The sequence below is a fragment of the Aphelocoma coerulescens genome (assembly GCF_041296385.1).
Source record: "Aphelocoma coerulescens isolate FSJ_1873_10779 chromosome Z unlocalized genomic scaffold, UR_Acoe_1.0 ChrZ, whole genome shotgun sequence".
Lineage (NCBI taxonomy): Eukaryota > Metazoa > Chordata > Aves > Passeriformes > Corvidae > Aphelocoma > Aphelocoma coerulescens.
The window spans coordinates 50308675-50319935 of NW_027184085.1; the positions used below are offsets into that span (position 1 = coordinate 50308675).

The window sequence follows — 11261 nt, forward strand, 5'->3', positions numbered from 1 at the left end:
TGCAGTTGGGCTCCTGAAAGTGGAAGAGCGACGAATGCCAATTGCCACCTCGACAGTGCACTGCCGGCAGTATCGGACAAATCGAGATGCCGTGATTCCCATCCACAAGATGATCCGTGAGCTGGAGAGCCAAGGGGTGGTCAGCAAGACCCACTCACCCTTCAACAGCCCCATTTGGCCTGTGCGCAAGTCTGATGGGGAATGGAGATTGACTGTGGACTATCGTGCCTTGAATGAAGTGACTCCACCACTGAGCGCTGCTGTGCCGGACATGTTGGAGCTCCAGTACGAGCTGGAGTCCAAAGCAGCGAAGTGGTATGCCACTACTGACATTGCTAATGCATTTTTCTCCATTCCTTTGGCACCAGAGTGCAGGCCTCAGTTTGCTTTCACCTGGAGGGGTGTGCAGTACACCTGGAACCGATTGCCCCAGGGGTGGAAGCACAGTCCCACCATCTGCCATGGACTGATCCAGACTGCACTGGAAAAAGGGTGAGGCTCCAGAACATCTGCAAAACATTGATGACATCATTGTGTGGGGGAACACGGCATCAGAGGTATTTGGGAAAGGAAAGAAGATCATCCATATTCTCCTGGAAGCTGGCTTTGCCATCAAAAAGAACAAAGTCAAGGGACCTGCCCAAGAGATCCAATTCGTAGCTGTACATATATGTATAAACGTTTATGTTTAAAGTTGAAATGTATTAATTTGGGCATTGAGCAGACAGTATGGAATAAGGGGTGGAATGTCCTGGGGTGATGTTACGAAGCCGCTTTATTCCTTACCCATCCGCTCAGTGCCCAAGGCGCTGTTTCTTTACGATGGACCCGGGGCCACAGGACCGAGTGCGGGGCCGATGAACGGCCGGGCCCAGCGGCTCAGGGGCTCTGCGGGCTCGGGAGGGAGTGTGCCGGGAGCGCTGTGCTGCTCTTTGGGTTTCCTTTGTGTTCCGGCTAGTGGGAAAAGGTTCTGCTGGGTTTTTTTTCTTGTTCTTTTTCCCTTCCCTTGCCCTTGCCTCACTGCCTCCCTTCCCTCCTCACCGGTCCAGGGAGGCTGCAAGTGGCCCCAGCTGGTCCGAGCCCGCGTGTCTGCTCCCTCTCCAGGAATTTGTTGTATTTTGAGTTTTTTGGTTTTTTTTCTGTTCCATCCTGTTTTGTTTGTGTGTTAATAAACTGTTTTCTCCATTTTAGTTTGCTGTGACCCACTTGTCTAATTGGTGGAGGAAAAGGGGCGGCCCTTTTCCTTTGGAGGAGACACTCACTGTGGAGTGTTTCCTCCTGAAGTTCTGTCTCCAAAACTGAGACATGGCATTTTTCGGCAGTGCAGAGAACAGAAAGCTCAGCCATGCTAGAGTATAAAGTTGTGCTTAAAATTAGAGAGACAAAGGCACTTGAAGAAATTCATGCTTTTACCTTTGACTGTAACTTGAAATGGTTTCTCTGCCATTCCTGCTACTGTCTGTACACTGCAAACCCAAGTTCCTGTATCACCGGGCAGGATTCGATTAATTCTGAACATGGCTTCAGAACGATTACTGGTAGAAATTTCATCAGGCTGAAATGACAAAAGATGTACAGGACCTGAAAAATTTGGGCATTTTGGAGTATTCCGATGATACTTTGAGTTTAGCAATATCTATAAAAAGCATCTATAATGGTCAACACCATATTTTCATATATGCTGAGAACTTCATGGGGTATCCCAGAATACCAAAATTTCATACTATGCTTGAAAACCATAGTATGCATTCACTTCAGGTAAAGTCAATAAAAGCATTGGAAACAGAAGAAAGAAATTGATCAGGAGCCTACCCTTAGGACAGTTCCATCTTGTTTCAAGAGTTTGAATTCTTCAGATTTAGGAAGTGGCATCCCAGTTGCTATACAAAATGGCTTGAACTCGACGCCAGAATTGAGTTCCACAGGATCTAGTAAATTTACTATCTGAGGCGAAAAATCTGCTGAACCTACAGAAGATATATAGTACTACATCACCCTTCAAACAGACATTTAAAAAGATGGGTTTAGGTGTGCAGGCAGTGTGGGTGTCTGGCTCTGCCTTCCCTCACGTGGGCATATGCAAGAATCATGCTTAGCAAAGTCAACATTTTTTACATCATTTTATATATAATGTGAGAAGGAATGAGCCCTGTGTTCACTCTTCTTTCTTTTTGTGAACCTTCTCCTCTCTTCCTTGCTGACATTTTAAGTACAAACAGTCTAGCCATGGCAAAATCACGCACACATTTTGTTCTGACCTACAGTACGTACTTGCTCTCTATTTTATCTGTTTGTAAGACCAGTGAGATCACAACAGTATAGTTTGGCTGGTTGGATCACAGTCTTACTTCTCTATTTGTTTTTGTTCTTGTAAAGCTTTACAAATCATCAGTGGATTTGTCACTTTATTTATCCAGCTAAAATAATAAATGCTGAGTGCATCTTACAGATCACCTTGCCTGAATCCAATGAGACAAGGTATGTTCAGCTTTGCAAACTTTACTTTCTCTCAGAGAGACAGAGCAGTTTCAAACTCTGGTGTTGTCTTAGTGTCTCAGTCATCACTTTCAGGTCATGAAACTCATGGTATAGGAATGTATGCAGACAAACAAGGGGGAGGTAATGGTAAAATACCATGAGACTATATAAAAGGCTGGATGTGCAGCTTTTGTCAGGGTTTGATGTTAAGATCAGTCAAGCCCGATGGAGTAAAGCTTGAAGATCTACCTCTAATGAAAGCAAAATCAGATTAAATGCAACATATAGGTCAGAGGCTTAAAAATACTCTATTGCAATAAGGCTATACAGAAGTGTCTGGGCCCCTGGAAAGTAGTGGGCAGAGCAAGAATACCAGCCTGGAGCAGTAATGCTGTACCAGCATTAATATCTGTTTCAGTTACACTGGAAACAATCATTTACTACTTTTCTTTACCTTTTTTTTCACATTGCAGACCATGCCATCCAAAGGAGCAGATGCAGCCCTTAAATCTGTCGCATGTTCCTCGATTGTGACAATTACATTTGAGTTTGCAATCTGATCCATAAAACCCAGGTTTGCATTCTGCAAGTACAGATGTTGCAGTTAGTGCAAAGGTACTATAAAATATGTTGCATTATTTTTCAATCTCATTACTGAAAAAATCATTTTAGATGATTGTAAAAAATACCGTCTATTATTCTCCTCTTTTGGTTTCCTTCTGTATTTCCTGGGTGCAGAACATTAAGGACCCCCTCCATTCTTTTTTTCTTTTTTTACTATACCTTTATCACATTCCAGTCCCGTCCATCCTGTGGCACAAGAACAACCATAGGGATCTGGTAGACAGAACATATAGTTTCTGCAGCCATAATTTTCTTTACAGGTCTCTTCACATGTTTTACCAAATGTGTTGGCTCCACAAGCTGTTGAAGGGAGAGAGGGAAAGAATAACCCAATAGCATTGTCCACAAAAGAGCTAGTGCTTCTAATGATACAGCCTTAGACAAGAGAAAACATGAATTTAAAGTAAAAATAACACTTTGATCATTCAAATACTAGATATATTAACAACCATAGCAACTTAAGCCACAGCTGTTCTGATAGTCAAGTACAGGCAGCAGAAACAAAAAATTTTCTCACTGTGCAGATCTGTCAGCCAAGCACCCTTGCTTTAGATCTGTGGGGACAGAGATTCAGCAATAAATTCTCTTTATAAGCCTTTTTAATATAAAATGGACAAGCAGTGCCATGAAAACCAAATATTCTTCTTAGCAGTGAATGCATGCGAAACTGCTGATGACAAGGTTTCTGCTTTTATGATAAGATCAGTGCTATGCTAGAGTGGTTTGGGTGTCAACTATTCCAACAGTTTAGCTCTAGTATTTTCGCTACAATTACATAAAGTAAAAGGATACATATTTAGCAATGAACCCAAAAGTTGCTTGGAGAAGTCAAAGCAATGTGATGCCAGCTCTAACTTTTCCAGAATCCAAGCTAATTGCCACAGATGCAGATTTGCACAGACATACACTGTTGATGTCCCTACAGAGACAAAGCACCCTGTGAGCACATTAGCAGCTTCTTCAGAAGCAGCCAGGGAACCTGTGGCAATTTCCTAGTGCCAATGTATCCTTAAGATGTTCTGTACCACCACACATTAAAGTTAGTCAGCAGCACTGAGTGTACTCATTTCAAGGGAATCATAGGACAGCACAGATTGAAAGTGACCTCAAAAGATCATCTGGTCCAGATTTTTGTGAGAAAAGAAGCCTAGAAGATATTAGGTGGCATACTGTCCAAGTGCATATTGATCAAGAAGTGCTGGAAACATTCATGTTCCCTAGCAACATAGTCTCTACTAGGAGAAGAAAGAAAGAGAGAAATTAAATCACAACTGCAAGAACAGCCAGAACAGAATTCAGGGTTCATCTCACCCAGCTCTGTTCTGTCTCTACCACCAGCTGTAAATGCTGTAGCTTTCAAGAGTAAAACCGGGCTACTCCATATGATGCTTCCCTCAATAATACGCCAGTTTCTGTTACTGAGAACAAATTAATAAGGAATCACTGAAATTATTATTTACTTACCTTTCTCACATGTTTTTCCCATAAAACCTGGAGGACAGATGCATTCTCCGGTATCTTCATGACAAATGCCATTGTTTGTGCAGGAAGGGCAGGGGAAGCTACAGGAAGGGCCCCATTTCTCAGCTTCACATCCTTTTACGGAAAAATATAATGACATATTTGTTGTCTTCTTATTCAGTAACCCATCCAGTTGTAATATTCTTTTTAGGGCAAACAATAAAACACATAAAAGTACAATCTATATGGACCCCATACTCCAGCCACCCAGACAACTGTAGTTAGTAAGGTAGCAGTAGCTTCAAAATCCATTCATTCACAAATTCTGGAAGTGTCTTGTGGATATTCATGAGTGAAATGTGTGTTACTATCATAAATATTTTCTCTACAGTATGAGATATTTGAACAGCTATCTATTTTTTCACATCAATTTTAAATTTCTACCCAAGTTAACAGAATATAATTTTCTTTGTATCTGATGGACACAGCAGCATGAGCAGCAAAGTTTGTAGAATACTTAATGGAAAATATCCCAACTCATTCTTTCATCCAGTAGGAAGTAAACCTTAAGAGCTAACTAAAGCTAAGGTAGTTTGCGAAGTTATAATAATGCATGCTAAAGATGATGAACCTTAGGATGAATGAGGTTTGGATATAACCCACCACAGGGAACAGGGAGACCCAGTGAAGAATTACCTTCTTCATTCATTCTTGGTGTTTGAAAAGCTGAGATACTGAGAAAAGAGCTAGCTGTCCTGGCAATAGCTAGGATGAGTTGAACTTAAATCTGGTGGGTTTTTTTCTCTCTCAGCTGTTGACATCAATATCAGTTCATACCAAAGATTCTTGGGTAAAACTTTCTTCTGACATAATCTGATGGCAGCATATGTCAAGAAAGATTCTGGTTTCATTTCAGATTCATTTTGACTTTTAACATTTAATCATCACCACACACTAATGGAACTTACGTCTAACAATAAGCCTTGTGTAAGCAGAAGTAAAAAGGTTTCCTCCTATATATCTGGCAGAGTAAACCCCTGCATCCTGTGGCTGAACTTGAGGATAGGAAACTTCCAGTTCTCCTGGCACTTCATGCCTGGGCACAGAGTGGATGAAGGAACCTGAGGAAGGAGCACACAGATACCACAGACAGATGTCATTCACCCTCTAAATAAAGAAATTCGTTTGCACTGGTTACTGAGGAAGTACAGGTGGGGCAAGCTAAACAGCAGAATCAATGTATTAATTATGAATTTTCTGACAACTCTTTCGCTATACTGGTTTTTCATAATTGGAGAGGTGCAAGTAGAGGAAAGATAGATCTTGAGGACATTTAGTAGATAAACAGAACAAACAACTTCACGTTCAGCTTTGCTAAGAGCCTAGTGGCTAAAAGTGTTCATTTTGTTTCTTGGTCTTTTCTGAAATGAGGGATAACAATCCATAAGGATTCTAGGGTGACTGGAGTTGAAGAGCAAATGCCAGCCGGGTCCAATTTAATCTGTCTAGCACAAAGATTTACTTAGGAGACCAATGCAGGAAGAACTCAGCATAGCTTTATCTTTTCTTCCCAGACTTAACATATTTCTGTCTCTTCTAGGTTTTTTCACCAAAAAGCCTGTTAATTTTATTCTAGATTTGCTGTACTTGGTCATACATGTTTGCTAAATAAGGCAAAAGTATTTTGTCTTCTTCCACCCCTGTGGATCACTGAGTAACAACATTTGAACATTGGTTGCTGTCAAAGAGAAGCTGCATCCATTGAACTCCAGGACCCCTTGGAGTATTTCCACTCCAGTCTGTTAGAGGAAGGCTACTGCAGTCGGTCAATGCCAGGTTCAGCCAGCTCTCACTAAAATACTGCGCATATGCTCATCCACACTGTACAAACAAAGTCATCCACCAACAAACCCACACAGCACAACTGTGACTTTATGAGTACTGCATGTCTGTATGGGACTCATTAAAATAGCTTGATTTGGAAGGAACCTGAAAGATCATCTACTTTTGAACCCCCTGCCAGGGGCAGGGACACCTTGCACTAGGTCATGTTGCTCAGGGCCCCATCCCAACCTGGCCTTCAACACTCCCAGCAATGGAGACACCAACACTTCTATGGGTAGCCTGTTCCAGTGACTTAATACAGTCACATAAAAGAATTTCTTTCTTGTATCTGATCTAAACCAATCCTTTTTCAGATTAAAGCCATTCCCCATTGTCAAAAGTCCCTCTCTAGGTTTCCTTCAGCTCCCATCAGGTACTGGAAGGCTGCAGTAGAGGTCTCCCTGTGGACTTCTCTTCTCCAGGCTACAAATCCCAACTTGCTCACATTAACAACCCAGACACCCTGATCCTGTTCTGACTTGCAAGCTAGAATGGCTGAATGACCATTACCAATGGTACTCTTGTGAATCAAATTGTCCTTACCTTCTACATTCCCTTACAGTTACACTGAAAATGCAACAACTTTTTTCACTTTTTAAAGATTATTTAGAAGGTAAACAGCATCAGGCAAGACCTCTGCTATCTATGACTGTACATACTACCAATTTGACTATAGCCAAATTTCAGGCAGCCTAGAAATGTAAAACTTTGCTGAGGATCATAACCAAAACAGCAGAAAGACTGTGGGTCACTTCAGTCCATGACAGCACATGACAAACATTCTCCATGAAAACAGGGCCAAATTAAAAGAACAAATAATGAAAGGGATTTTTTTTGAAACTGTGGGGCATTTTCTTCATATCTTTTGAGTTACGAGCTCCATAACAAACTTGACAGCAAAGCATTAAGAAAACCTTGTGCTTACAGTCTGCTAAGCAAGGCTCAATTTTTATGGCTTGTTTTCCAAGATGTTATGCCAATGTCTTAAAGCAACCCTGTCTAGCAGAACCATTTCATTGTCTAGACAGCCATTGTGAGGTTCTGTAAGGGGAAGTAGTACTTGAACAACTGAAGTGAAAGACTGCAGCAGCTAAATATAGTAGGAGAAGCATTTTCTCTTCTTTTCCAGCTACCATATCAGGACTTCTCAGAAATGTTGTTTCAACATCAACCTCAGCTGAAAAACTTGACCTACTGTCCAGAGTCAAGATTTTGTCTGAGATTTTTTTCTGAATTCCCAGATGGAACCCCAGCTAAGGGAGCACCATGATGTAAGCAGTCCTGCTCCAACATCTCATCTGGTTCTTTTCTGAGAAACTGCCGACAGGAGATCACAAAGTTTTCCTAGGAACCCTGAAATGACAAGTGATGGCAAACTCGTCTGCTGTGCCCTGACATAGCTGAATCTCTGAAGAGCAAAGAAACAGGTATTTGTGAAAGTCTACTTTGCCTATTGCCTCTTTAAAAGACCCCTTTTATCTATGTTACTCTTCCAGCCTGTTGAAGTGCTCCAGGTAATCAGTAACTGTGGTTGAGACTGACTTGCTGTATGAATTGTTTTGCAGTGTGTTGACAGTTCCTTACCTCATTCTGCTCTATTTACTCTCTGTTTCCTGGTGGCTCACTGTAAGATGAGCTATCAGAGATGGAGCAGTACATTACATGTGCTTCCCACAACCACAATTTCTTGTGGTTTAATGTGGCAATCTGTTTATCCATTGCTTTTCTGATCCCATATTGTTCCCTCCCCCGCTTTCCCTTGCCCCTAGCCCTGGCCATTCCCTCGGGTTCTTCCTGTTGGTTCCTGTACCCCAACTCCGCCCAGGTACCGCCCCTGGGCCCCTGAGAAAGACCCCTGCTCCCGGGTCGAGAGGTCTCTCTGCCTCTGGGAGTCGCCGGGACAAGATATGACTATTAAAGGTCCTCTGAAACCCTCTTGGAGGGACCCTTCTTGCCTCCTTTGCCGTCACTGGGTTGTAGAGCTGATAGCTGGCCAGAGCAAAAGTGCAGGGCCATCCAAAAAGGACTACGGGAGGATAGAATGGCTACCCCACCCTAAGCAGCCCCGCTGAGCTCTCTGGGAAAGCTGCAGCTTGCTAAACTAAACCTAGCAGCTACAACAGTTTAACATTCTGACTACAAAGTCATTGTGAGTTTTAGTGACCTTTATTTTTGTATGTTTCTACAGGAGGTAGATAGCAACCTGCACATATTTCCAAGTGTCAAGCAGGAGCAACACACATCTGAACAGTGATTATATGGGATTTAGGTGCCATGCTAGATAGAAGGGTTGGTGTTATACAATTTACAACCTGACTAATTCTTGTAGTTGAATGAAATAAGGATTAGATTTTGTTTACATTTTTTTCTTTCCAATAGCAGAGTACTAGTGATGAATTTCTTAGCTTGGAGGGCATCATAGAAGGTAAGTGGCCTCAAAAAGCCTTTTGGAGAATGAAAGGCATGACTTGAAAAGCTGTAGAAATTCAATGAAAGATATTCTAACTGGCCCTTCACAGTGCCACAGAAAGAAAAACAAACAAATAAACAAACAGCCTAAAAACAACCAGGCAACTACATGAGGTGATGTAGACAGAAATCAAAAAGGAAAATAAAAAACAAAGCAAAGATATAAACAGAGGATTGGGAATTTTGGTGGGAGAGAAACAGGTCAGATCAACATATTGGATATGGCAATTCACCCCTTTAGGAAACATGAAATATATGAGGAATGATGAGTCCTACAGCTGCACAGCATGGTAGCAGCAGTAACTTTAAAACAGTTACTTGGCACTTAGTTAAAACAATGATAGCAGGAAGAGACAAGAGAAAAAACATTGATTACCATTCTTGTAGATCACTGCATCTTCCTCTTTTGATGCCATTCTGATGAAGGAAATGTTCACATGCTCTCCCTTATTTGCTGTAACAGTTAATGCCACTGGGTGGAACGAAGCTGAAAACAGAAGTATGTGATAAATAGAAGTTACAGTCTCTATCTGGTCTCTGGCCCTGACTGCTGAGAATGGTTTACAGCATGACCCTCACTCAGATTTTGACACCTCAATTTCTTTAGAGCGTAAAATGGTTCTTTACCACCAGCAGCCTCAACCTATGTTTTGGGAAAGACAGAGGACTTGCATATACCCTGAAACAACAGACTGCCACTAGAACCTGAGGCATGAAAAAAATAATTGGCTTGTGGGTGAGTAACTGGAAACAGTTTCTAACTAGGAGCTCCAACTGGCTGTGAAATACTTTCCCAAGTTTCTTTATCCCTTCAGACATTTTTAAAGCAGACTGGAAAAAGTACTGGAACTTGTATTGCACGGAACAAGCTATCACTGGCAAACAAATACCTAGATGATTCAGTTCTTTTGTACTTAAGCTTCATGATGCAGAACCATTAAGATAGTTCAGGAGACCACAATCCTGCAGGGCTGGCAGGAGGTGAGGTAGGATGGAGTAGGTCTGTGTTTGTGTTAGTTCACCATTATTCTGGAAATACAGAGAATGTTGGATTGCACTAAGAACCAAAGGGGAAAAAAATCAAATTCACAGGCGGTGGTACTTTTACAAAAATATTCTCACCTGGAAATATGGCTTAATGAAAATAAAAATTCTGTGTGAGGCGCTGGTGTAGATCAGTCAGTTTTCCAGCAGGGAAATTGAAATTAATTTTTCTGCTTAAACTGAAAGTTTATATATATATATAAACTGCTTATACATTTGTTTGTAGATCTTGATTTAAACAACAAAGAAAGCAGTAGATAGAAGGATTTTCCCAACATTTCTACCTTTTCCTTATCAGTACTAGTGGAAAAATGTCATCAGAAGGTAACTGGAGAAGGGACAGAAAAATCCTCCAGAAATAGTTCTTTTTAAAATGAGTTTTCAATATTTGGTGAAATAAGGAGGGGCATCAATAAACTTTCACACTAGACTTCCAGAGGGCAGACTTTGGCCTATTAAGGAGACTTACTCGGAGAGTTCCTTGGGAAGCAGGAACTTCTTTAAAACAAAGAAGTCCAGGAAGGGTGGGCATGCTTCAAAACAGAGATCTTGAGGGCACAGGAACAGACTGTCCCTGTGTGCCAAAAGATGAGTCGACAAGGCAAATGTCCAGCCTGGATGGGCAAGGAGCTTATGAAGGAACTAAGGAATAAAAAGAGGATGTATAATCTTTGGAAGGAGGGTCAGGTATCTCAGGAAATATTTAAGGGGGTTGTTAGGGAATGTAGGAAAAGAATTAGAGAGGCCGAAGTTCAGTTAGAACTTAATTTGGCAACTTCTGTGAACAATAATAAAAAATGTTTTTACAAATATATTAATAGAAAAAGAAAGGGTTACAACAACCTCGGTTCTCTACTGGATGAGGGAGGGAATTTAGTGACCACAGATGGGGAGAAGGTAGATGTGTTTAAAGCCTTCTTTGCCTCAGTCTTTATTGGAAAGACGGTTTGTCCTCAGGACAACTGTCCTCCTGGGCTGGTAGATGGTGTGTCCTGGGTTGCAGTGTATTCTATTACCATCCTCATGAGCTGTTGAAATCAGGTGGGGCAGTGTTTCCTTGCCTCCTCCCCCCAGACTATCTTGCTGTTAATGGCCCATCATTGTCCTGCTGCATGACTCAGAGATAACTCCCTCCGGACCATCTTCTGTTAACGAGCCTAATCAACACTTGGCCTCATGACTCATTACCCCATTGTGAGATGCTCCACCCAGAGGGAGGAACCAAGCATCCCATCGTGGATATAATCTTGGACTATTAACACCAGAGACACTCTTTCCACTGGATTTCCAGAGGACAGGAG

General features: G+C 41.7%; 1 protein-coding gene across 2 annotated transcripts in view; it reads right to left on the bottom strand.

Annotated features, from left to right (window-relative positions):
- Positions 1 to 11261, bottom strand: part of TEK (TEK receptor tyrosine kinase) — a 59653-nt gene that overhangs the window by 15878 nt on the left and 32514 nt on the right. For both annotated transcript variants that reach the window (XM_069002349.1, XM_069002351.1), the window contains exons 3-9: positions 9293 to 9403; positions 5532 to 5684; positions 4567 to 4698; positions 3262 to 3402; positions 2933 to 3061; positions 1813 to 1967; positions 1414 to 1555 (exon numbers count right to left, since the gene is read on the bottom strand). In XM_069002349.1, the coding sequence (XP_068858450.1) occupies positions 1414 to 1555; positions 1813 to 1967; positions 2933 to 3061; positions 3262 to 3402; positions 4567 to 4698; positions 5532 to 5684; positions 9293 to 9403 (963 nt within the window). The remainder of the gene's footprint in view (positions 1 to 1413; positions 1556 to 1812; positions 1968 to 2932; positions 3062 to 3261; positions 3403 to 4566; positions 4699 to 5531; positions 5685 to 9292; positions 9404 to 11261) is intronic.